The sequence below is a fragment of the Anoplopoma fimbria genome, chromosome 20 (assembly GCF_027596085.1).
Source record: "Anoplopoma fimbria isolate UVic2021 breed Golden Eagle Sablefish chromosome 20, Afim_UVic_2022, whole genome shotgun sequence".
Classification (NCBI taxonomy): Eukaryota; Metazoa; Chordata; class Actinopteri; order Perciformes; family Anoplopomatidae; genus Anoplopoma; species Anoplopoma fimbria.
Window position 1 is genome coordinate 5,912,653 of NC_072468.1, and position 27,101 is coordinate 5,939,753.

The 27,101-nt window shown below is 40.7% G+C and overlaps 4 protein-coding genes across 5 annotated transcripts; 3 read left to right on the forward strand and 1 right to left on the reverse strand.

Moving 5' to 3' along the window:
- Window positions 1–377: 377 nt before the first annotated feature.
- Window positions 378–3,558, forward strand: LOC129110025 (kelch-like protein 38). Its single transcript, XM_054622186.1, has 5 exons — window positions 378–412; window positions 1,315–2,535; window positions 2,657–2,798; window positions 2,931–3,036; window positions 3,269–3,558. The coding sequence occupies exons 2-5, from the start codon at window positions 1,316–1,318 to the stop codon at window positions 3,556–3,558; spliced, it is 1,758 nt and encodes a 585-aa protein (XP_054478161.1). The 5' UTR covers window positions 378–412; window position 1,315.
- A 4,545-nt stretch (window positions 3,559–8,103) lies between these two features.
- fbxo32 (F-box protein 32) lies at window positions 8,104–15,460 on the forward strand. Its single transcript, XM_054621135.1, has 9 exons — window positions 8,104–8,362; window positions 8,919–9,040; window positions 9,393–9,442; window positions 9,553–9,645; window positions 12,276–12,369; window positions 12,817–13,001; window positions 13,134–13,316; window positions 13,881–14,024; window positions 14,144–15,460. The coding sequence occupies exons 1-9, from the start codon at window positions 8,250–8,252 to the stop codon at window positions 14,231–14,233; spliced, it is 1,074 nt and encodes a 357-aa protein (XP_054477110.1). The 5' UTR covers window positions 8,104–8,249; the 3' UTR covers window positions 14,234–15,460.
- A 102-nt stretch (window positions 15,461–15,562) lies between these two features.
- Window positions 15,563–19,510, reverse strand: prelid3a (PRELI domain containing 3A). 2 transcript variants are annotated; one of them, XM_054621941.1, is made up of 7 exons: window positions 19,231–19,510; window positions 18,649–18,817; window positions 18,267–18,356; window positions 17,888–17,958; window positions 17,688–17,790; window positions 17,354–17,430; window positions 17,101–17,190 (listed from the first exon to the last, which is right to left on the reverse strand). In XM_054621941.1, the coding sequence occupies exons 1-6, from the start codon at window positions 19,260–19,262 to the stop codon at window positions 17,359–17,361; spliced, it is 537 nt and encodes a 178-aa protein (XP_054477916.1). In that variant the 5' UTR covers window positions 19,263–19,510; the 3' UTR covers window positions 17,101–17,190; window positions 17,354–17,358. The 2 variants fall into 2 exon arrangements, with proteins under 2 accessions (XP_054477917.1, XP_054477916.1); XM_054621942.1 differs by lacking the exon at window positions 17,354–17,430 and having other exon boundaries at window positions 15,563–17,190; window positions 19,400–19,510.
- Window positions 19,511–20,608: 1,098 nt separating this feature from the next.
- On the forward strand, window positions 20,609–24,691 carry elovl4a (ELOVL fatty acid elongase 4a). Its single transcript, XM_054620998.1, has 7 exons — window positions 20,609–20,818; window positions 21,677–21,759; window positions 22,386–22,573; window positions 22,820–22,900; window positions 23,460–23,631; window positions 24,087–24,214; window positions 24,371–24,691. Exons 2-7 carry the CDS (start codon window positions 21,693–21,695, stop codon window positions 24,689–24,691), a joined length of 957 nt encoding a protein of 318 aa, XP_054476973.1. The 5' UTR covers window positions 20,609–20,818; window positions 21,677–21,692.
- Window positions 24,692–27,101: the final 2,410 nt, after the last annotated feature.

A 27,101-nucleotide genomic window follows, 5' to 3' on the forward strand; every position in this document is an offset into this window, starting at 1 on the left:
AGGAAGAACTGAAGTGGTATTATATTAGAGGAAGAGGGGACAAAAATGTCAAAGAGAAATAGAAGGGGAAAAAAAGATTAGATGAGGGAGTCATAGACATGTACTGAGAAAATGCTCTGATGAGTCACATGTGAGTCTGCAGCCGCGTTGCCAAAGAGAGGCTCTATTTTTAGGGGAGGAATGTACACAGAGGCCTCGTGGAAAGAGACCATAACAAACAAACAGTTCGCAGCACGCTCCTACTAAGAGACAGCCCCCTTTGGATCGCAGTCACACAGCATCAACACAGGAGCAAAGAGGAAGAACGTACAGGAAAATGTCAACACATCACATTTTCTCTTGAGATCTTGCTTTCGAAAAACAGAGTGGGACCACCATACAAGATAAGAGAGAGAAGAGAGAAGAGGAACAGGTAAGAGATGTATTCTCTTTGTCTTATGTATGATGTTGGCATGGCTTTGAATGAATTTGACTTAAATATGAATCAAACAAAATAGTTTTTTGCACTAATATGTACAAATTGACATTCTGTATTATGTTGCTTTAAATTAGACTAGTCCAGTTGTTTGTGATATTTTGCAGTGAAATGTAATGCATGCAACGGATGGGAGGAGCTGCAGTCACATGCACCACTTTATCCAATGAATAGTTGTGCAGGTGTTTCTGGGGTAATCTACTTAGACAACTAGTCTTCTTAATATTCAGAGAGGCGTCCTGTAGTCCCTGTTTGTAGAATGCCTGGGTGCAGCAGCACTGAATTGGGCCCACATGCTCAAAGGCAATGATCACATAACAAAGTGGTTGTTAAAGTTATGGGTTGAGCAGGCTTCAAATAACATTCTATCTGTACATTAGACATTAAAGCAGTTGTTTTGGTGAAAGATTATCAAGAATATTTGTAGGCTGAATTTTAGATACATGACACAGGACTGTATTGAAGCCATTTCCAGTAGCATGGTTGTGCAGTAATGCGTTTGTTTCACCACTATGATCTTTGTCAATTCTTGGGATTTTAATAAATTCTAACATGTCTTACAAATTGGACCTTTTCTCAAAATCCTAATATTGCTGTACTAAACTAAAATTCAGTTTTGGTAAAGTGTACCCCACATTGAAATAGAGCAGTTAATACCTATTTTACAGCAAGACCTTCAATTGCTGCTCAGTGAGCGACATTATGGCTAAAATGCTTGAATAAGAATTAGAGTATGTGTCTGCTTATATAAGTTGATGGAGGAGGAGCTTATATAAAAAAAAAAACCTAAAAAAATCCGGATAACCTATTGATTTAACAACAACATGGTCTCTCCTCAGCATGGACCAACTAGCGGTCAAGATGTTCCACTACAAAGACAAGGAGCAGTCCTCCAACCTGCTCCTGCAGCTCAACAGACTGAGACAGGAGAGCATCCTGACCGATGTGTCCCTGTGTTCAGATAACACAGAGATCCCGTGCCATCGCAACGTCCTGGTCTCCAGCAGCCCCTACTTTAGAGCCATGTTCTGCAACAACTTCAAAGAGACACAGCAGACTAAGATTGACTTAAAGGGCATCACATCAGTCATTCTGAGCAGTATCATTGACTATGTTTACACGGGACTCATCAGTATCAGCATGGAAATCGTGCTGCCTCTGATGCAGGCGGCATCCATGTTGCAATATGGCCGCCTTTTTGAGGCCTGCTCAAGCTTCCTTCAGGAGCAGTTGAGCCCCGACAACTGTTTGAGCATGATACGACTCTCTGAGATCCTGAATTGTTACAGTTTAAGGGACAAAGCGAAGGAGATGGCCATGAAGAGCTTCTCTGATGTGTCAGCATCTGAGGATCTGTGTGAGCTCTCCTTACCAGAGCTCATGGGATACCTGGAGGACGACGGTCTTTACGCGGAGGAGGAGCAGGTCTTTGAGACGCTGGTAGCTTGGATCCACCATGATCCTTTATCAAGGCGTGGATCAGTCAGTGACCTTTTCAAGAAGGTTCGCCTCCGCTACATCCATCCCACATACCTCTTTCAATTCATAGCCAATGACCCTCTGATCCAGTCCTCCAGCCTCTGCACCGGGCTCATAGAATCTGTCAGACGACTGATGTTTTCCGTCAGCACAAAATGTCTTGGTGACACAGCAGTTGACTTCAAACCTGTCTGGGTTGCACCGAGGCGCTTCTCCTACCACGAAATGTTGGTGGTGGTGGGAGGGAGGAAGAACAACGAGCAGACCTCAAGGGAGGCCCTCGTCTTCGATGAGAGTAGCGAAACATGGCAGATGCTCGCCAAGCTGCCCATTCGTCTGTACAAAGCCTCCTATGTCGCACTTCACAGTGTCCTGTATGTTATCGGAGGTCTGACCACAAACACAAAGAACTACCAGGTCAGCACGACCGTCTACACCCTCTCCCTCAAGACCAACCAGTGGCGGACGGCGGAGCCCATGTTGACGCCGCGCTTTGCCCACCAAAGTGTCTCCTACCTCCACTTCATCTTCGTCCTGGGTGGCTTTGGGCCTGACAGACGACTGACGGACAGCGCAGAGAGGTGAGTTGCACCATAATTATCCTCAAACTTAAAGCCTCTTTTGGTAGAAGCCCAAAAGGCATACAGAACAAAACACACAAATGTGGCAAAATAACAACACGTCTCTCAATAATGCTCTCAGGTACAACAGTATGTTTAACCAATGGGAGGCTATGGCGCCCATGCCTGAGGCTGTGTTGCACCCTGCAGTGGCTGCTTTTAACCAGAGGATCTATGTGTTTGGAGGAGAGGATGCCATGCAGAAGCCAGTAAGAATAATACAGGTAATGCTCTTCAATTACTAAATCCCTGTTTAGGTTTTATTTTATTTGCAGCTCCATTCCGTTCGTCCCTCTATTCTTTCTCATTCATTAATTCTCTCAATCTATTTCCCTTCTCCTCCTCCCCTTCCGTAGGTGTATCACATTGCCAGGAACATGTGGTCTACGATGGAGAACAGAACGGTGAAGAATGTGTCTGCTCCTGCTGTCGTTGTGGATGACAAAATCTACATCATTGGAGGTAGACAATGGCAGTGATGAGGGCTAATAAAACAATGATTATGTTTAAAGCTCATACACGTGACACCTTTGATCTCCTAAAAGGAGAAAGGAATCCAGAAAAAAAGAACGATATAAATTCTGCTGTAATTCATTAGTATTGATTTATTTATCAGATTGTAGGATTGCATCACCGTATTGTGCGTGAGTCACAAGGGCCGCCCCACTTAAATGAATGTCTCCCTTGTCACCAGGATACACCAGGAGAATGATCGCATACGACACCAAGGCCAACCGGTTCATTAAATGTGCCAACCTGAAGGAGAGAATGATGCACCACTCTGCCACCGCCCTCAATGGCAAAATCTACGTCACAGGCGGACGTCACATCAACGGCCATGACGTCATAGAGGACTCTGACAATGTCGAGTGCTACGACCCAAAGACAGACACTTGGATATCTAAGGGGACTCTGCCGTTTAAGCTGTTCGACCATGGATCGCTGACTCTGACGCATGTCTCACAGGAGTGGACAAAATCATAGCTGAGCTATGATGTCATACTTTAATGCTAATAATTTGAAACCAGTTTTTTTATAACTGTCAATCAAAAAGTGTAAATGCAAGAAAAATGACTGCATAATTCCAACAGTGATGACTCATTTAAAAATGCCTGAGTCATTTCTATACCTGGAAATGTATTCCTCTATGTTCCATATCTTTTCTATGTTTCCTTTTTAAACAACCGAACCTATGAAAACAGGCTATTGTGCTGCACATCTCTTTCTCAACCTGTCTTGACTTCACAGAGGGTGAACGTGCTATTTTCAGCCTCCTCTAAATCATGAGATTTCACTTGTCATGATTAAATCCCGGGGCTGTGTACTGTTTGGTGCTCAGCTGTTAGGTCTGACCCTGCTGCTGTGTCTGGTGAACATTTGGATCCCTAGTAGCTTTGCACTGCAAAATGATGATGAAAAAATAGTGATAACATTGTTAACAAATATTTCATTCCATGGTGAAATCAAAATAAAAGCATAGGAATCAGTTCAAAGTATAACTTGAGTCTGCATTTTCACAAAATAATACTTTTGGTAGTTTATTTAGATTTTGTGTTTTTTTAAGTGCTGTATAACCATTACCCTAGAATAATATAATGCACATGATGGTTTTACAACATAATTTACATATCTATTGTATACTAAATAATAACTACTGACCTTGTTATATGAAGCAGTGGATAAGAGAATAGCCTCAAATTCTGTATTTAGTAAAATACAAGTTTACTTTTTTAAAAGGTGTGTTTTTTATGTTTTTGTACTGCCTTTTCTAGTACTAACTATTGATTTTTCACAATAAAAAATAAATCAATACACATGGCCTCTCTCCATCTCTCAGTGCATTATGTCTTCACAGTGCTTAGTCAGTTGACAGCGAGTGCAATCTGAGCTGCCCATGTGTCCCGTTTGTGTCATCATGTGTCTGTTTTGCCCCACTCACACACCTGCCCACACAGGATCTTCACATGTCCAGACAGGTTCCTGCCATCCACACAATCAGGGACACAAAATAAAGATATATAGAAAATGTATCACATTATGAAGAACGGTTTTAAATATTATTCAGAATGAAAGTTCGGGAAATGGCTTTTCTCCATCTGTTGCAGGTGATGTAAAAGCCCCCGCTGCCCCACAAGGTCTCAGCTGACTAATACGAATTAGTATGTGTCTGCTCATTCAGAAGAAACATGCTGATGGACATGGAAAAAGGAGACATCAAATCCAAATTGTGTTGCCTGTTTAACTAGCATGACAGGATATCACTATGATTAAGTGTTCATGGGATCACAATTTATTTTGAAAATGACATTTAATGTTTATATGAATGATGCAGGTAATTCAGATCTCGGGTAAAGAAAGGATCAGCAACAGCTAAAGAGATAAAATAATTTAATTCACTGTTGACTTTCATAGACCAGTGTCAGCTGTTTCATGTGGAGACAACATAATGTGACCAGGATGTATTACACAGGACTCTGTGTGCATTACTTTGAAACCAGAAATCACTGGGTCAGATGTTTCAGCCGCTCACTGCCAGCAAATAGAGTCCATGGGACAGTGGGTGGAGTGGGTGGGCAAAGGTGGGGGACTGGAAAAACTATAGGAGTTCTGATGTTATTTTGAGAGACAAACAAGAGGGCGAATGTTACACCACGTGAAGCATGTGGTCCTGTCGGTTGCCACGCAAGCTGGCAGATGTGAGAGACGACTAGGGAGAGTGAGAGAAAAAACGAATGAGCGGGGTTTCACAACAGAGAACCTGAGCCTGTGATGAAACGCTTCCAGGAGGAGCAGCAACAGGTGTGTGTGTGTAACTATGTGTATATGTGAGAGAGTGTGTGTTTGTGATTAAAGTTTTTGGAGGGTCAGGAGGGACAGCCGTCCGGTCTGGTCACAACATCACAACGAAAACAAGAATCATTGACAGAGGAGAGAGAGCGAGAGAGACAGAATTCCCTACTAACCTTGTAGATCATTCTAATTTGATGCCTCATGCATCCACAATATAGACATAAACAGGGGATCACCACATGCTATGACGTCTTGGGAACATGAATATCTACCCAAAATTGTGTGGCTATCAATGAAGTAGATGTTGAGATATTCAATTGATAAGTGAAAAGTTTGGCTTGCTAGATGCTCTACGTATTAAGTCAGGGAGCACAAAAGTCAGTGGGGTTTATCATCTGAGGACCGTGAATATCTGAACTGCCATGGCAAACCATCTAAAAGTTTTTGAGATATTTTAGTCTGGACTGACAAACTGACATTGCCATCCACAGAGCCATATCACTAACACCAAACCACCTGATTTAACATTGGTTGTGACTCACCAAATAAACTAAACTGATACTCTTTGGAGCCGTATAGGTCATTGCTTCCTTCTCAGTTAGTCAGTCACCCACTGACTAAACACCTGTAGGGACTTTCCATGTCATCCTGTAGTTTGGCCAACTTCACAAATAGACTTAATTCGGCTTCAGTGACTGAACACCATAGCCATTACTGTATACCCCCTGCACTTCACACAGTAATAGCTTTTTTTGTCTGGAAGTTCCACTTTTTACACACAACACTGTGGCCCCGTATGGTTACCCGCATGGGGAACTGTCGAACTATGTCAGTCTGGGTCACTTCTGGTCGCCTGCATTCATGATCAGTACATCTAGTCAGGGCACATCTGCCCAATGTGCTTTGCAATATTCTCATGTGACATCTTGTTGACAGAATTTAACATGCAGAGTGTGTGCAGAGCTTTGACCTTTTGCATATATCAGGGTGTTACATTCAAACCTCAGACATGAAGCTACACATGCACCTTCTCCCTCCTCTGACTTCCTCAATGAAGACAAACATGTAAGCGAACACTCATTTACTCACATGGGTATAGATACACACACAGGAATACCAACCACTGTGGCTTTTTTAAATTGAGAATCAATAAACAAAGTGATTCTCTTGCAGAAGGGGTTTTAGGAAGAGAACTTCACATCAGCAGTCACATGACATCAGTGATCAGACCGGGGTGTGTTTTAGGTGAGACATTAACAGGACTTCCTAAACAGATGCCTTTGTTATCATTCTTACTGTATGCTGATGACAAATCCAATATATCACATCTTCTTGATCATTCTGAAAAGTGTGTCCACATGTCATGTGTTTAAATAAGCTGATAAGAGTTGACCCAGTGGCCGGGACGCTCTTAGTTACACATTATCTTTGAAGGCACTGTCCAAAATAAACATATTCCCATAGTCTTCACAGATCAGGTGGTACTGTTTGGGGATAATTGAAATACAATGTTGAACTCCCTGCACACCAACACACACACACACACACACACACACACACACACACACACACACACACACACACACACACACACACACACACACACACACACACACACTCCTACACAATACACAATGTGACCTAATACTCTGGAGGAACCCAAAGGACAACTTGATGTATTAATAATTCCAGGAGTGACTATGAATCAGGGGACTTTGCAGCCTTTGTATTGACATTGACATAAAGCCAGTACTGATAAGCTAGGGCAAACCTCTTCCTGAACCGGTATTACTTTTATCAGCACCAGTACATTATCTGTTAAAACTGTATTGTGAATACTGTTATAATCCAGAGGTTTTCAAATTGTGGGTTCCTGCATGCAGTCTGTAACAAAATCAGAATTATAATACAGTTTGATATCACTATTATATCCCATACTTGGATGACTGTATAGGGATGTGTACATAAATGAGCATTCCTCATTAATGAATCCCGGTCACTGCCAGTGGTGAAAGAAATGTTAAGATCCTTTATTATAACTAAAAGTAGCAATACTATTATGCAAATGTGGGATATGTACACTTGAACAAGTAGTTGAAAATACTGTTCCCAAATGGCAGTTAATCTAGAAGATGCAGGGCCTTAAATATGTTACAATCATATTTAACAAGTTGGTCATATGTTTTCTTTATAAAGTGACAGTTGGGGAGACAATCAAATGCCTAAAAAGAGAAGCAAAACAACCACAAAGATACAGAAAACATCTACAAAGAGGCACACTTTTATGATAATCGGTCCATGACTGTACAGTCGGTCCATGACTGTAGTTGTAAAATAAATGTAGTGAAGTAAAAAGTATATTATTTATCCCTGAATTGTAGTGGAGATGATCATTAAGTAGCAAAAATTGGAAATACTCAAGTAAATGTTCAAGTATCTTGACTTTAAGTACAGTAATGTAGAATGTAGTTACAGCGGAGACAGTTATATAATTGTCTGCCAAACTGTTTAAAATATAATAAATGCTTTCCTAAGTGATTCATATTGTTAAAATCCCTCGAAATAAATCCCCTTGGTGTCCTCTGTCTCTACATCTTGTGACTTGATAGCAGTTTTTGTTACCTCTGCTGTTCTCCCCAAGACGTTTTGCAACGCTTAAGTTGATAAACAAAGCCACGTGTTGCAGGGAAGTTTCCAAAGTGGGCGGAGCTTAAGTATTTCCGGGTTCTGAGACGAGGATATAAGTCGAGCTGCGCAATGACAACAGTAGACCAGAAATACGTACAGAGCACATCGCTTCCAGGAGAGAATACACATTAACTCCAACAGGGACTGTTTCCTGATACTTTTACTTCAATTTTTTAGCTCAACGTCATCGAAGCAGGATGCCTTTCCTCGGACAGGACTGGAGGTCACCGGGTCAGAGTTGGGTTAAAACCGAAGAGGGATGGAAAAAGACAACGTCAGACGAGAAAAACAACAATATCTCCGTGGAGAGGTTTGTCATGAAACAAGTCCATCACAACAGTGTTTGGACTCCGCAGCTCCTAAATGCGTCATTGTTTTTTTTGTTTTTTCAGGGGGAGAAGGAGGGAGGAGGGAGGAGGGGGGGTATTTGAAGAAAGTCCAGACAGTATTGTGAACAAAGACAGGGCCTACAACCTTCCTGTTGTTTCCATCTCATTAACCTCAGTGTCTCTGGTTTTCTGGGGCCATGTTCCTTTCCCGAGGCTAATCACTGAGCTATTATTAACCTCACAACAAGCGAGTGGATTAACACACGTCTGCTGAGCCGGTCCACTTTCCAAAATGCCCTCACTAATATGAAAAGACTGCCTAGGGTTGCAGTTAAAGCACATACAACAAGGGCAGCGTAGGGGAGGCCTTTTGTTTTGATGGTGGTGTGTTCTTCATAGCCTTCTTTAACAGGTTGATGTTACTGAAAAAGCATAAAATGTGCTGCAGATGAAGAGTACTGGGATAAAATGGTGAACTGATGCCTTTAATGAAAATATTTTTTTTTCTTTTTTTTTTTTTTTTTTTTTTCTCTCCAGCTTCTGCAAAGCTGAGGAGGAGGAGTGTTTCAATAAAGAGAACCTGCTGCTCTCTCTTAACTACGACATGGCTGCCAAGAAGAGGAAAAAGGACCTAATGAACAACAACACCAAGGTCCCCTGTGAGTCACAATGAAAGGGCCACACACTCTGACTTATTGTTTTAAAGATGCAATAGACAACATTTTGTAATTTTATGTGTGGGTTTATAAATCGCATAATAATACACGAAAAGTAACTCCAGAACAAAAACTATTAACCAGAGAGGCTCGTGAGGATGTTATGTAACGTTCATGAGGGGAACGCATCCCTGATAATATTGTTTATGATTAATTTCCCAGCATTTGATAAACTCTATTTCAATAACGACACTGACTCTGAAAGTATCTTATTGTGTGTGTGTGCATTTGTTGCATTGCTTATAAGCTGCTTAATGAGGGCAGCCACTAATATAAACAATCTGCTTTCTCACAGATTTCCACATGGAAAAGTGGATTTATGTTCATAAAGGAAGCACCAAGGAGGTAACAAAACAACTCCTCTACTTTCACATCATCATTGCTAATGTAAACATGCTGAAAAAACCTCCCGCTGAGGATCTAAATCTAATACCCTGATGATTGTTTTCTCCCAGCGCCACGGATATTGTACATTGGGAGAGGCCTTCAACCGCCTAGACTTCTGCAGCGCCATCAAGGACACGAGGAGATTTAATTACGTCGTTCGAGTGAGTCCTCATCTCTTTCTCTTCTTGTCCCTTTTTTTTTCTCTTCCTCTGTGGTTGCTTATGGGAAATGTTTTGTTAGTGGGAGAGAAGGGGTTAAGGTCAAGAGGGTGTACAGGCGTGTACTCTTATCAATGCTCTGCAGACAAGGGTCTCTCAGTGGTGACGATACTGACCCAGGGAGTGTATGTGTGTGTTTGTGGTAGGATAAAAGTGTGACATGGCATGACATTTTTGCTGCAATATGATTGACAAAGTAAAAACCAACGCGTATTTCAAAATCAATTTTTAATAAACAGTGCAGTTCAGTAACTTTAAACATTTTCTCTATATTATAACGGTTTAACTGATGTACACACAGATAGAGCATACACTAGGGATGGATGCTAAATGGCTTTGTGAAAAAAGTCCACTTAAAACATTATAAAATATATATTATATTTTATCATTATCTATAACGTAATTGCATTATCAATAGAAACTCCCTTAGTTGAATTTGGAGATTTTCCCATCCACATCAAAGCGTCTCCACACTGAGCCAAACACCAGCTCTCCCACATGTGAGCTAGGTGCATGTGGGATGCATGTGGTCCTGTTCTCCTGCGCTAGTTGTGGGTGGGGGTCAGAGGGGGTGACAGCTGTGCGGTGAAGTGCGACCACCCGACAGGGGTTTATGAAACCAGAGCCGGTGGTTGTCAGGTGATTCAGAGACACACACACACACACACACACACACACACACACACACACACACACACACACACACACACACACACACACAGACTTGTCTCTGCCAGAATCAGACCGCCTCCATTCGCTCTTTTCTGCATTTATGTCTCTCTTCACTTAAACTATGCCACAATTCTCTGTTGAACTGTCTCTTTCTGCCTGCCTAGGGAATGTGATGTGATGTACCAATGCCAGCTCGCTCGGGGGGGGGCAGAAAATCTTATGGCAGGACAGTGGATCATGTTTTATGACCGTTTTGTTGTTTTTATATACAGTCGTAAACACAAGTGTAGGGTGTCAGCATTGCAATATATCTAAGATATAAAGTCTGTTATTCCACAAGTGATCCACGTTTTTAAATCTCTTTACACAGAACTTTGTTTCTGTCTCTGTTGAAGTTTTGGATTGACCTTTTCTAGCGCAGGTTCCAGCTGAGAAGTGCAGCGTAGTGTGGTAAGCCCAAAGAACAATATGGCTGTGTAACACTAGCGTCTAGTCTGAACACGGTGTCCTAGGTCACTGCTCTTCACTGGTTGTGTCTGATGGCATTTGAGGGTTCATTTAACTCCGTCTCGGTTACACGGATCGGGTTCTTCCACAAAGAGACAACGAGAGGTCCTCTCTTTTCTCAGAGCACACAAATGGAGGTTGTTTCAAGGAGACAGAAACCTTAAAGAGTTTATCATAGCCATTACACAGTAACAACATAACACGGTGTGTCTGGTTGGTGTTTTTGTAGAAAAGTGTGAGCCCCACACCAAGCTGTGGCGTGCAGTTTAGAGAACAGCAGGAGCTAAAAGTAGATACTGAAATGCACATTGTTCTGCCCGGCTGCTCTACAAAGAGAGGAGCACTTGATGAGCTGCTAAAAGAAGAAGGGCATAGGATTAGGTTTTAGGAATGGAGCTGGAATGAATAAAAAGGGGAGCCAGGAGGGAGTGAAGAAGCTTAAAATAGTTAAAAATGAACAAGGAGGGGGAGGATGTCGGAGAGTAATGTAGTTCAAAGGTTGGTGTTATTAAGCCCCTCAAACTAATCAACCTTTCAGTGAGGATTTGACTGAATTCTTACTCACAATTTGTAATTATATTATGTAATTGTGTTTATGTTTTCCATTACCAGAAAAGTTTAAGCGGTCTACTTTTCTACTCCTGAAATTAAATTGCCTACGATCACTGCCCCCTCCAGTTTACCAGAAAGTCCCCCCACAATATGTTGATGTTGATATGATGACAAAGGTCACATGCTCCGGTAAGAATTGAGCAAGGAGGGGAAGGTTTCTCCATGATGTCAAAGCATCTGTTACATGCCAGACATGCCACCCTGGAACCCACAGTTTGTCCGCTAGCCAACGCCAACAACCACGCAGACACACACACACACACACACACACACACACACACACACACACACACACACACACACACACACACACACACACACACACACACACACACACACACACACACACACACAGGCCTGCATGGAGCGGCAAGTGCAGACACACTCTGTCAAATGATTCAGCTCATTCACATGACAGGAGGATCAGGAGTCAAATGATTAAAAAGCTTGTTTGCGGAGGCTGACGCTGTTGACAGCCCCGGGCTGCTGTCCAACACCTCTCCAGTACCTTCTTCCCCTAAAGCGAATGAAGAGTGATCAAAGTGAGAGTGCTGTTATGTGGTTGTTGGACCCACCTTCAGTTGAGAGTGAGGACAAGGTGGAGCGGCTCCAAATTTGTTCTGGACAGCTCTTTATTGTTTGTAGTGCGAGTGCCTTTTGTGAGAGAGCAGCATAACAAACATTAGGTAATGAGACAACGGAACAGAGAGTCTCAACCGCTGACAGGATGAAATTTATGTTGTTTTTCGTTCTTTTCTTTTCTTTTCTTTTCTCTGCTCTAGCTGCTGGAGCTTATCGCCAAGTCCAAGCTCCCCTCGCTCAGCGGAGTGGCGCAGAAAAACTACATGAATATTCTGGACAGAGTGGTACAGAAAGGTAAGCAAAAAGTTTCTCTCCTTTTTCTGCTGTTTTTACACACACCTGCCCACGACTTAGATATAGACTCTTCTTCTTTCTTAAAGAAAATGGCATAAAAGCTATTACTGTTGTTTGCACCAATAGGTGTGGAAATGAGCCCTGAGGACCTGTGAAGGAGCCAGGGGAGTGAATTTAGTGCTTTAATGGCAGAGTAAAACACACAAGACAGTCACCAGACGGCCCAGCAAGCCACAGTGTAAACTAAATGTTCCCTCTGCTAAACAGAGATTGAGGTTGTTTAGGTGGCGTTATGAAACCTGCTGGCCAAATATTATAAACGTCACAGGAGAAGAGAACAGCCACTCCATCTTTCTGTAACAGCCATGCTTTGAAAACCTCACTTTTAGCTCATGATTGAAGTCGTAAATTGAGTTCAGTGAATATATCTTCTGATTTCCTCCTCAGTTCTCAATGACCAGCAGAACATTCGTCCCATCAAGGAGCTGCTGCAGACGCTCTACGTCTCACTGTGTGGTCACGTTCAGGACATGGGCAAGTCTGTCCTGGTGGGGAACATCAACACCTGGCTGTACCGCATGGAAAACATCCTGCAGTGGCATAAGCAGCTAGACAACATCCAGATCAACAGGGTAAGCATCGGCTCAAAATACAGGTCCAGGAGCCTAATTTACACAAGTTCTCTCATATGATGGAAAATGTAGGGGAATTCAAGGAGGACATACATGCAAATTTCTTTTAAATGAATGACTGTTTTCCTTCAGCCCACATCTACAGGCATGTCTCTGACCGACCTGCCTGCCAGTCTGCATTTGAACATCATGCAGCGTCTCACGGACGGCAGGGACCTGGTCAGCCTGGGCCAGGTGTGCCCCTCGTTTGGGGCCCTCGCTGAGGACCGGCTGCTGTGGAAGAGGCTCTGCCATTACCACTTCACAGACAGACAGGCATGTAGAAATCCATGGATAATCCCTAAATATGTTGAGAATGAGATAGATGTACTACCCCGTGCCCTTAACACACATTGCAACACATGGCAGGTTAGTTGTCTTCCTTGTTGTCCTCAAACTGCTTCAGATGACCTCCAGGTTATATACTTGATACCGTTAAACTAAGATAACAGTGCAGTCTTTTTGACATACAAGTCATTAAATCACTCAATGAGGTCAAGCATTTCTGATAAACAAGACTTGCTTCTGGAAAACAGGAGGCCATAGAGTTTGCAGACTGACCTTACAGTAACCACGCTCAAAAGCATGCACCTGATAAGCGAGTGAGACGGACTCGGGCTTTACACTAAAGTAGGTTACAGTGAAGATTTTTCTACAGGTTGGAGTGCTTTAAAGAGTTTGTGTTTGGGGAAAAAACATAAGTCTATAAATGCACCATCTTTTGGGGCGAATTGGGTTACAAAATAAATTCTCAAGAAAGCTGACATTTAAAAAGATATTTCAAAGATTTTTCTCTCCTTGGGTTGTGTCTTAAAGTGTACTTTTTTACTTTTTCTTTAGATCCGAAAGCGTCTGATGGTGTCAGACAAAGGTCACCTGGAGTGGAAGAAGATGTACTCCAAGCTGAGCCGCTGCTATCCTCACAGAGAGGAATATAGTGACACCCTGCACTTCTGCACACACTGCCACATCCTTTTCTGGAAGGTAGCATTTGTTTTTTCCTCCTTTGCACTTGATCAAAGCTGATATGAAAACAAAAATGTCACAACTAAAAGAAAGGAACATAAACCTTTTAATATTGATCATTGTGTGTTTTCTCCCAGGACACAAACCATCCCTGCACAGCAAACAACCCAGAAAGCTGCACCATGTCTCTCTCTCCTCAAGACTTCATCAACCTTTTCAACTTCTGATCCCCCCCGAAAAAAATCCAGATGAACTGACTGTACATACTGTACATAGAAATGTACAATATCGTTTTTGTTAATAGGACAATCAATTCCTGGATGTGTATTTAGTTGAGGCATGACCGGAGGGGGCTCAGGCAGTGGGACAACTATGCAATTGAGATTCTTTTGAACTTCTAAGGAGAGTTCACAGTTGAAAGTGAGTGAATGTGACAGAGGAAAAGGAGATGTAGCAGTCAGCCTGTGGATAAAGGGAACACTCGTCTGTCAGAGTTAAGTCTTAGTTTATTGTGGTCGTTGAAGTTGCGCCTCCAAAGCAAACGCACCTCTTGACCTCAGATGTGTGCAGTTGTTTTTCCCAATTTGGGAATTTGTTTTGATTTACATTTTTTGGTTTTCAACCCATGTAATTGTGGGTTTTTTTTTTTTTTTTTTACAACACAAAGTAAGAAGATTATTCAAACCTGTTTTGAAATTGTGATTTGTTTGATCTGTTACAAGGCCGGCTCATATGGGGGATGCAATGTGTGTGACGTTCAGATGAGGATTACAATAGTATTGTTCGGCACAGGGATGGAGAGGCATAAGTCTTGAGTTGCTGCAGTATCTAAGAGGTAATTAATGTTAGCAATGGAGTCGGTAATTGATCATTAGACTGAGTCTATGATAATGTTGGCACACCACAATATGTATTTTTTTTTATCTTTCTTTGCTGTTTTCCACTTTTATAAGGATTTGATATTACTTTTTTTATTATTATTGTGTTCATGTTCTGCTGTGGCTGCTATAGCAACAGCACCTGTGTGCAGTATTACCAAAGATTGTAGTTAAAGTCAACATAACAATGGCGTGTGCCTTTTCACAAAACTTGAAACCGGTACAGCTTAATTCTTGTTTGGAATGTTTTCAGATCCTGATGCTGTTTTTATCATCATCAACAATTGTCTCATTTACAGAAGAGTGGTATTTAATCCTGAGGCTCTGATACCAAAGTTGACTGTTTGAAACATCTTATTTTTCTGTAGCCTACTGCATGATTTTTAAACACACAGCCGATTGTGTTTACTTATTTATTTATTGAGATTATAGCAAGGAATGGTAATATTGGTGTTAAGGTGCAATTTGACCCAGACTTTCCTCAATTGCTGCTCAGACAGTGAGGAATGATGTACATGCTATGCAATGCGTTCTGTTTATGTTCTGTTGAATAAATAAAATAAAATAACCTTACCTCTGCCATCGGTTATATAATGTCATCTTAATGCAATTTTTCTTGGCACACACTGAGGCATTATGCTGGGCAATCACCTTTTATTCAGATTTAAAATCCACACTGGCTTCTTTCTATAGGTGAGCAGGAAGCATGGCTGCTGGTAACAGAAAAATAGTGCTCTCTACTGGACAAATGACAAACTGCATGCTAGTAGTTTATAAAAATGATCTAGGAATGAGTTCTGCTTGTCATCAGGACATCAAACCATCTCCATGATAGATGATATTTTCTCTGCCTCAGATTTTCCATCACTGTTCATACCTGAGTGTTTCTATCTGGAGCAGAGGAATCAAACAGTATTTGGATGATGAAACACAAAAAACAAAATCAATGACATTCCCCAACCATAGCGGACCTCTGTAGTGTCTTTAAACTACAAAGGGCTGTGGGGAATTAGTGTGAATTAGGCAGTCCTGCTATATAATAACACTAGGCTGTTAAACATTGAGCTGCCTGAACAACAAACACTTGTGTTCAAGTTTCAAAATCTCATTTTTGTTTTAATTGTTGCAGCAGTAACAGTTGAAGTAAAAAAAGCAAATGAAACTCTTTTAGCGTGCATTCAGACAATATAAACAATGTAATAATTTACTGATTTTTACACAACGTTTTAAAATAAATAATATTTATACAAATATTATGTAAATATTATTAATTTTACCAAGAAATATGATCAATGTAATTGTGTTTATCTTTCCACTGCAGTGTTGCACAAACAGAACTGCGGTGTAAAGGTAGCTTTTAAAAGAGAGGTTCAACATTTGGAAGTGTCGTGTATTACTGGTAAAGGCATGAATGATACAGCTGCCAAATAAATATAATGGCAAAAATACACAGGCATCATTTAAGGCCATATAAAAGTGGCAATTCTGCCCACAAAGACGTTTTACTGTACTGATCACAAAAGCCGAACATGTAATCCGTATCTTCATCATGAACCCAGTTACAAATCTGCTGGTTTAAGGCAATATTGCCCAGATTTTTAAAATCAAAAACATTACATACTTTTGCTTAGCAAGCCGACAAAGAAGGTAATTTTAATGGTACATTCCCATCTTTTTTGATGTTGTTAAGATAAACAATATAATTACTTTGAATACCTACCTAAAGCTGCATTAGCAAATGTATATCTATTTTCGACATTTTTTTTTCTTTCTTACTCCCCCCTCTTTTTAAACTGATATCATGCAATCAATCATCTACAGTTTGTGCGTCTTAAAACACATAATAAGCACCAATACATACTTCAGATTTGAACTCCTGCCATAGGAGTCACCAGTGAGGAATGACATTAGTTCAAATGAAAAGATATGATGTTTTTTTGCATATTGTCATAGTACCATTACTTGTTTCTTTAAAAATGTGTACATGTACGTGCTGATTCCCTCCTCTGAATCTCTTCCAGGGTACACGAAGATATGACATGAGAGTAAAGGAAATGTGTTGTAGTAATACTATATTCAAACCAGTAAAGTCTGGTATGCTCATGGTTGAGCAACGCCTACCGGATCCACAACCCTTTAATCCAGCTCTGTAACCATTCAGCTTTGGCATCATTTCCCTTTCAGTCTTAGCTTCCAGTGCATGGCGATATGAGAACCAACTGCAGAGTTTCCCAAGATGCTGAGAATCCCTGGTGGTTTATGAGGTGTAAAGAGGGTAAAGTAGTCGTCACTGTAGAACTGCAGTCCTGTGTATGCAAACAAATGAGCACTGAAATATGTGACACATGCATATACAATTATAAGACTTCAGATTTTTGTAGTTTTGAGAGAAAATAAAACATTTGTGGCATGCTTATAATAATCTGGTAAGACTGAAGGTTGTGGAGTAAAGCAGAGAAAAAGAGTTACCAGAGTTAGTAAATGTCACAGAGAGGTACGTTCTCCCTTTCAGAGTTCTTTATAATCCACTCAATAGCATCCCAACCCTACAGATCCACACAGAGAAAGAGAAGATTAAAGAGAAGACGAAGGCCAGAAACAGAAACAGATGAACACCGCTGGGAAAAGTAACTTCTGACTGTAGGCCGAGCAAAAAGGCAATGAAACTGCAGAGACAGCAACGTCCCAGTTAGAATGCATGCAAAGAAATATTTTTTATATGCAATATTTTGTAACTGCAGGCTACATGCAAAGGATACAAGAAGTGTCTGAATATAAATCTACTTTTCTTATTTTGTGTTACCTTCCTGGCATTAGCTGACATTCTCCTAGCCATCATCCCCTCCAGGTAACTGCTTAGACTCACTCCCTTGACTGTGATGATGGCCTCCTGGGTCAAAACGGTACTGAGGAAGGAGGGAGGGAGGATGAGGATGAGGATGAGGGTGAGTTTTCAGAAACTCACCCTCAAATGAAGTTGAATTAATTGTGCAATGTACTTACACATCTGGGTTGTCTGGGTGTGGTCTGTAAAGAAGCCTTTCATCCACTGAAATCAGGTTGGTGAGAGTGATCTGGAGGAAAGAATAAATGTGGATTTCCTTATTTATGGGATATATACATGGAGTATGGTAATGCGTATGCAGTGCACACTATTTATTTGGACACAACAATTACTATATCAATGTACCATAGTATTTCCTGTGAATTGTTGTTTGTTATTTATTATTTATGAACACCAAATCAGCACTTTTTAGTGCATTGTTATATAGGTGATTACAGAGTTGGATTTAAATTGTGTTGTGGCTCACCATGGCTAAATGAGCTGTGTAAGAATTGCTTATTGAAGTCATGGCCTGCGGACAGACTCGGTATATCTTACATTCGTTGAGCACAGCTCCATCTTTTTCTCCTCTGGGTCCACTATGGAGTGTTCCTTCACATACGTCTGCGTATAGTTGGTCCCCAGTATCTACACACACGATAATACATAAGCAAGTACAGTAAAATGAGCAAACATATCGCTTGATCTGTGTATGTACAGAACATGGCACAACTTATTACAGGGCCCACTTCAGCTTCTTGCTCTGGACACTCAATGGAAAGACCACTGTAGGACCGAACCTCGAAGCTGTGGTTTGTTGCTACAGCCCAGTAGGTGCTGTACATGTATACGTGCACCTGCCTCTGACCACATATGCTTCTATGGTTATATACATCTGTGTGTGTGTGTGTGTGTGTGTGTGTGTGTGTTGATGACTGACAGCTCGCACAATGCCTGGGAGGCCCCACTCTGTGCTGAGAAGTCTGTGGCTGTGCAGGCGTCCCTCTGTATCCAGACTGCGGTCCAGCACGTCCACCCCGACCACGTTAGGGTTCATAGGGTTCGGGTACTTCCTCATGGCAGCCTTGATCACCGTCTCCCATGGGTAACTGCACACAAAACCGTAAAAGATAATATCAAGGGGAAAAAACATGTCAATTTTCACTATTGGCTGACAACTGTGTGTGTAGCAATGTGTTTCATGATACTCCTATCCAGTCAAGTGCACAAGGTTTTTGATGGAAGTCCTTTATCAACCAAAATAACTAACCTTAGGTGCTTTTCTGGGACAAAACTGTGACTAGGAGGCTGTAGTAGTAGCTTACTGCTGATGTTAAATCATCATAGTGATCACACATGGGATGTACTGACCAGAATCAGATGGACGTGAGCTTCAGAGTCTAATTAAATGAAAATGTATTTAAACTTAATAAAGCTGAAGGTCCCACAAACCTAGCCTTCCAATGACAGACCAGTCCACTCTGCTTTATAACAATACAATCTCAATAAACCAATGACCAACCTGAACACATGTTCCGTGCTCCAAATCTTCATTTTGGAGCAGAAGTCTTGACCTTATCGCTGATAAAAAAAAAAACCCTCCTTGATCAAAGACTACATTTCACCTGACCATTTTCATAAGAGGAACTAGCTCCAGTGATCAGAGAGCAGGGCCTATGATGGACGCTCACCACCATCAATGAAGAGAGTCCGGAGATCGCATCCTCATCTCAACCTTACGTAAAATTGCACGATGTGCTCCTCTGATCCCCACGTCACAGGACCAACAGGAAGAAAACATTCAGCCTAGTTTATAGATTAAAACAACCAGCTCGTACAGCAGAGGACAAGTGAGAAGCCGGTGCAACAGCGCAGCAACCAAACGTCAAGCCAGACAGAGTGAGGTCAAGGATTGTGGTCATGAATTTCAAAATAAAACCAATTTTATGTCATCCCCAGTCTTTGGTTAACCTGATAAACATGGAGAGCCTATTGTTTAAGAAACAATATACAGTTTGAAATTCGATGCTATCTATTTCACTTTTTTTTATGTTTGATGTGCACATTTTTCAGTGAACCTGTACAAAAATAGTTCATTTCTGTCCATTTTCGGAGATGCATTTATTTTTGTTTTATTTTGAAGTCGAAACCAATACTTTTCCTGCCTTTCTTTGACCGTGTCCGGCTGACTTGACGAAGCTGATGCTGCTGAATCCGCCTCCATTTGTGCGCATGCGCGTAGCATCTTTCCATCATCCCGGTCAAGTGGAAAGGAGCTTCATGAAGCTAGACAGAATGAAGCCAGCAGGAAATTTAATGCCTCGGCTTTCAAATGAAAAGATTTGGATTGGAAACTGAGAATATTCATTGTCACACGAGCTCCACCTAAGTTAACCTAAATCATATAAGGATAAACATTTAAACATTTATTATTGATACTCATAAACTCATTGCATTGCCATTTAAGTGTCATGAGGGATTTAATTGATGAAGACAAGTGTTTGGTTGAATGATTATTGATATTAACAATAGCATACTATAGGCATTATTCTTCTTTTCTTCTTTGTGTTATTATTATTCTTATTATTATTATTATTATTATTATTATTATTATTATTATTATTATTATTATTATTATTATTATAAGTAGTAGTAATAGTATGAGTAGGAGTAGGATTAGAAGCACTAGTAGTAGAAGTAGTAGTATGGTTGCTGTTGTTGTTTATATTATTTTTGGTTGGTATTATAAATAATATTGAATTGATTGTATGGCCATTTTCTACTGGGCTGTAAGGGAAACCTGCATTCATTCATTCTTTACTTTGAAAGTTGGATCGGAAGTGTTGGGTGTGTTCATGGCCGGTGTTGATGGTCGGGAGGAGGACTGAGGGAGGCAGAGGCGCAGAGGAGACTAGTGTGGTCCCCTAACGACAGATTCATGCCATCGCCGTTTTATTCAACGGCCCGTTTATTTCACACTGGATGCGGAACAGTTAATCAATTCAATTCATAGAGAACAAGCGCAGTCGATCACAGGCCGGAGTAACGCTCACTGCATGACCTTGCATTGAATGTCATTTTAGACGGATTTTTCTTAAAGCACCGACACGGTAAGGTGATGAGCATCCTCATCTGCACGGAGGAGAAGGCGAGACCAATGTCGATACACCGGGATATGATATGTTGCCTGTGTGTAGTCGTGATCTGAGACCGCGTTCATCTTTTATGGAGACGGTAATCGTGTTGTTTCACGGATGGAAGATGGAAAAAAAAAAAAGCTCAGGCATTTTTGAAAAAAATCATATTGATGATTGGAGCCTAGTCGAAGGCCGGACTGCATATTGCAAATTGCAAATAATTGACATTCAAATTGTGGAAAAAAAACAACAACAACCCTTTTGTAAATATATAAGCTTAGAACACACACAATATGCGGTTAACATTTTGATATTTGACAAGGATGTATGATATATTTAATGCAGGACTGAGGCAGGCAGATGCTGCAGCAGCGCCTGATCCGCTCCAGGCTGGAGGGAGTCAGAGATGGGGAGGGGGGGCGTCATCAATTCAGGGATCATTCAATCACACTTATCAACATCAGTCTATAGGAGATGACCCATTTCCCCCCCCCACACACTCTCATTATAACGACCACCAGGCCAAAAATCTGCTGACACACACGCTGTGCCGTCCGGTGCTCCCAGCCTTTGTGCGCAATGAAGCCTCCAGTCAATCTATCATGGCCTCATGGGGGCTCCTATAGGCTTTAAACTGGCCTTCTGTGAGCCTGGGTTCGCTTCTCTTACAACTTCATACTGTTTAAATATCAATAATTTAAAAATGGAATTATTATTATTATTATATGCAGTTTAGAAATAAGCATGGCAAGGGTTCATACTAGTTTTAAGTACTTAACTTAAAAGCTGAGATTTCAGAGGTCTCCATTCTCACATTCTCTTTAATTTCAGGTCATCGGCCACAGACATGGAGATTGTCACACATTTAATTAATGACACCATAGAGTTCTACAAATGGACCCTAACTATCGCAGGTAACAATCTTGTATTTCGGTCGTTGTCAGATCTTTTTGAGTGAAATGGTGTTTAACAAGTGACTGAATACTTAAGTTTTTGTGTGTGCACTATGTGTACATCTACAGGTAGGTGGTTTTCCCTGCAATGAGTCAGTGAATGGATGGTGCTTTGGTGGGAATTTGCAAAAGGATGAGTTAAAGTTGCACCATAGTAGAAGAATGTGTGTGGACATATATTGATATGAAATATACAGCAATATATTGTCAATGTGTCTTGTCTCAATTCACTCCTTGAACACCTTTTTCTTTTTATAACTGAAGTGGAATCATTACATAAAGTGTAGGATCATATCTTCTCTTTTTCATCATCTGCTAAATCGATGAAAGGATATTGTATCCTTCGACTCATAAGCAAATAAAAATTCCCACTCATATATAACATTCTCATAGTATCACATGCAGCATTACACTACACCAAATCAACCTCCATACAGGTAACCTCAGTACAAAATGTGGCATCTGTACTCCTATTACATTCTACCTGCACTCCCCTTAAAATACACTGACATTGAACCCACGCTGTAACAGTGTAAAGCGAACATTAAGAATAGTTATGTAATGCTATAAGAACATCTGTCCCATAGACAAGCGAGTGGAGAAATGGCCTCTGATGGACAACCCCTTGCCCACGCTGGCCATCAGCACCTCCTACCTGCTATTCCTCTGGCTGGGGCCCAAATACATGAAGAACAGAGAGCCCTTCCAGCTCCGCAAAACCCTCATAGTCTACAACTTCAGCATGGTCTTCCTCAACTTCTTCATCTTTAAAGAGGTAGGTTACTATAAACTAGATGCTCTTTTGTTTCACCACATGTTGTGAGTAAGTTGAATCCGTGGATGTTTTATCCAAGCCATTACTATCCATCTACATCAGTACATTACAGTAACAGTTTCACCTTACGTTTAGACTAACCTTATTACAGTGTATACATCTTCTCCTTTTTCTTAACTTTCACTGCGTCTCTCTGCCTTTGTCCATTGATATTAGTGATTCATTATATATTCTCTTGTTTTTTAGCTGTTTATGGCAGCGCGGTCAGCAAGCTACAGCTACATCTGTCAACGGGTGGACTATTCAGAGGACCCCAATGAAGTCAGGGTGAGTGTTTTGTGTTAAAAAAAAAAAATGGAACATGAAAACAATGGACTGCACCGCACTTGCCCTATTATGTAACTTACGTTCTTATGGTTAATGTGTGTGCAGTAATTCGTTTCCAAGAATAACAAGACACCTCGGCTCATGTTACACGGATAAATCTGACTTCACTTTGGTGCTCTTCTCTACTCAAATGATGAAGAAAAATCCTTGTCTGCGTGCCAGGGATGGTTCACTTTCAAGGGGTTTTAGAAACGTGATCAGCATCCGTTCATTTGGTCCGTACTACCATTATTAGCAAAAGTGCGAGCTGGAAGAGGGATCATGATAGGTGTTCAGTTTCGCCTTCCTTCCTACTGCTCCGGGACGTAGTTACACATCTGACACAGTCAATCGGTTTCAGGTGACACTGACTTTAAGATTATACAACAAGTGAGAAATGAAAAGTCCAAATTAACTGCTCTTCCCTTACTGTCTGTTTCCCTGATTCGTTTCTATTTCCTTCCTCCACCTTTGTCTGACTTCTCCCATCAACCCCATTTCTCACGTACGTCCGAGACAGGTGGCAGGAGCTCTGTGGTGGTATTTCATCTCTAAGGGCATCGAGTATCTGGACACGGTGTTTTTCATCCTGAGGAAAAAGTTCAACCAGGTTACTTTCTTGCATGTCTACCACCACTGCACCATGTTCACTCTGTGGTGGATCGGCATCAAGTGGGTGGCAGGAGGACAGTGTGAGTAGCTCATGCTACAATAGAGTCCAACATTTTACCCTTTGCTTACTTTCCTGATCCTTACATACTGAGCAATTTTGTTCATTTTTTTTTATAGGAAGGTAGAAAGAGGAATCTTTTACATGTAATGTGCCTTTTGTGTCACAATCACCAAAAGCACAAAAACATCTTGCAGAGACATGAATACATAATCCATCACAGTTGGTCAAATAGTTTCTTGTTACATAATCTTTGTGTGTAAATGCAGCTGGATAATGAGTCAATAATGTGAAATATTCTATATATGAAAGTTCTCATTATATATATACATTATATACCCTTATTGTCCTTAAATGGGGAAAAAAAGGACAATAAAGTGTTCATAGTAATATTATTCGTGTTATAAATATGTGTTCTAGCAACAAAATTAGCATGTCAAAACTAATATCAATGTTTGAATATTCTTTTATTTGCAGCATTCTTTGGGGCCCACATGAACGCAGCCATCCACGTCTTGATGTATCTGTATTATGGCCTGGCTTCCTGTGGACCTAAGATCCAGAAGTACCTGTGGTGGAAGAAGTACTTGACCATCATCCAGATGGTAAGATATTACCTCTAATTTAAATTAAAATGTATTCCTTTAACAAGTTTTGGAAGATAAATCTTACACACCGAAATATCGATTCTCAGATTTAGAGGTGTGAAACAATTACACAACAAAAACGCAAAACTATGATTTTCTTTCTTTGTGTCTCAGGTCCAGTTCCACGTCACCATCGGCCACACAGCCCTGTCCCTCTACGTCAACTGCGACTTCCCCCACTGGATGCACTACTCCCTCATCTGCTACGCCATCACCTTCATCGTCCTCTTCGGCAACTTCTACTACCAGACCTACCGCCGCCAACAGCCCAGACGTGACGCCTCCTCCTCCAAAGGGGGTAAGGCCCTCTCTAACGGGACCCTCAACGGGCTCAGCAAGGCCGCCAACGGGGCAATGGTGACGGGGAGCAAAGAGGAGAAGCCCCAGGAGAACTCTGGGAGGAGAAAGAGGAAAGGAAGGGCTAAAAGAGATTAGAGGAGGAGCAGCGAGAGAGGCGGGGGGGGGGACTTAAAAAACATGAAAGACTTAATTTGAGCAAGATTTAGATGGATGGATGCATTAAGGTGCAGTTTATTTAAGCCATGATCTGAGTTGTTGTAAAATAAATATAATATGAGACAGGCTTGTGTTGAGAGAGGATCATTTTGTTAGTAAGAGGTGTTAAAGGTCATGCCCAAGGTGTCAGAAATAACCTAAAATACAGCAGTGTATGGTTTAGGATAGATCTTAGTATTCCTTCTCTTTATGGCAGTGCCACGTACTGTAGATCTGATTCAAAAAGTGACTTTCAGCTACTTAAAACTGAGCCAGGAAAGGAAACAAAGCCCATTTGGCATGCTGGGAGAGCTACATTAAATGCACCGGAGCTGCTAGAAAAAGATTATATACCATTCTATTTGTTACTGCTGTATCGAGACAGGAATATTTGTATTTGGGCTCATCATTTTTGTTGTTGTTCACCTTTACAGATATAAAACTGATGATGATGTACAGTATCATGTCATATTGACCTCATCGCATTCAAGTTTTTATTGTGGTTACGTGAGAGAGACTTAAGTTTACAGTTCCTGTCTTCTGACTAGACACCTCTGCAGTCATCCACTTATTAGTGAACTCAAACTTGTCTTATTTGTTCTAATTTATTTCAAGTTGTGGACTCAGCTGCCAGTCACTTTTGAGCTGTCACACATTTCTGCACAGTTACATTCTAAATAAAGAAAACAGATCAATATCCAGAGGTGAGATGTACATAGAAATAGAAATGATAGATTTCCAATCCTTTGAGACTTGGATGGGATTGTTCCAGCACTGGTTTATGATGGAATAATCATCAACTGTATCTCTTAGAAGGTTAAAGCTTAGATTTTCTATTTCTGTATATAACCATAGCAGGTTTTATATATCCCTACTTGTATGTAATTCGAAGAAATGTAATGAATATTATCCAGAGAACTGATGGTTCTGATGATTATATCAATGTTTTCCCGTTTTGACAGAAAGCTGGTGGAGTTTTGTTTTTGCAGATGTTTACCTGTCTTTTTCTATTATATCTGACGTCGTTGTTTGTCTTAATATGCTGGTGAAAATGTTTGTGTGCTGAACAAGAAAGTAGTGGTGGAGAATTCAGAACTAGCTGACAGAAAGATTTTATCAAGTTAACTGAGCCTACCTGGAGTACCATTTCTTCACATATTCAGTCAAATATCTTTTTGTGCCTATGTTTTCAAGCTTAATCTCTGTCCTGATCTGGCTTGAATGAAAATTTATCAGGGGAAATTGGGATTTAAAGGTATAAAAGTTATGATATATATACAAAAGGAGCTTGTGAACCTCTATAGTGACTTTGTATATTATACCACTATGAAGAATAACTTTGCTCTGCCTGTAGTATATAGAGTATAAATCAGTCATCGGCTGTATGTCAGCAAATCCAGCTTCATGTCATCCATTTATCAATGCATTTTTGACGTTATTTATTGTTTTATTTCTATAATTTTGTGTAAATACCAATTTTCATGTTACTGAGAGTGCTTGTCTGTGTATTTGTGTTATTTTTGTGTTGTACATATTACATTGTGATATTTTGTACACTGCGCATTTGGGAATGTTCCCATCCTGTTAGCTTGGACATTTAAACGTCCACACTGCTTCTGTGTTTTTATTTTTTGTGTTTTTTTTAAGTATCATTACTTTGAACTCTCTTCAAATTCAATTAAACTGAATGCCTGTACAAATGCTGGTTTCCTCTGCTTTATAATGTAGTAACTGTCATGGTTATTTAACAAAAATGTAGATTGTTTTGCATTCTATGTGGATCAGACTATGTTTTTAAATTGGTGACTTGAAAGGACAATAATGGTAACATATGTGCAAATTGGGTTTCCAACACTAGAGGGCACCATAGTTACATAACAGTAAATTAGGATCACAGTTAGTTACAGTACACTCACTATGTTCCCCACCTTTTTAACCATCCACGGTAATTATGGAAAAGATAAAGAACTTCATCATGTTTCATGAAGTGCGGAGGGCAACATATACACTCAAAAGTTTTAATGGGAATATTTGAACTTTAATTCCTGGTCACCAGTTTGGTACTGTCTTGGTATATTATCAAAACTTGTTACACTCAGGCAGCCCCAAGTATTAAGGATTGCACTAACACACTAATAAAAAAAATAAAAAAAACAGTGCTAGGAGCAACTAAGTATATTTATTTAAGTGCTGTACTTAAGTACATTTTTTGAGTTACTTAACTGGAGTATTGCCTTTCTGCTACGTGATTGTATACACTCGAATTTCCCCCATGGGGATCAATAAAGGAATATAATAATACTGCATGTTACTCTAGATGAACTAAATGGCTACAATGCACTGTGAACTC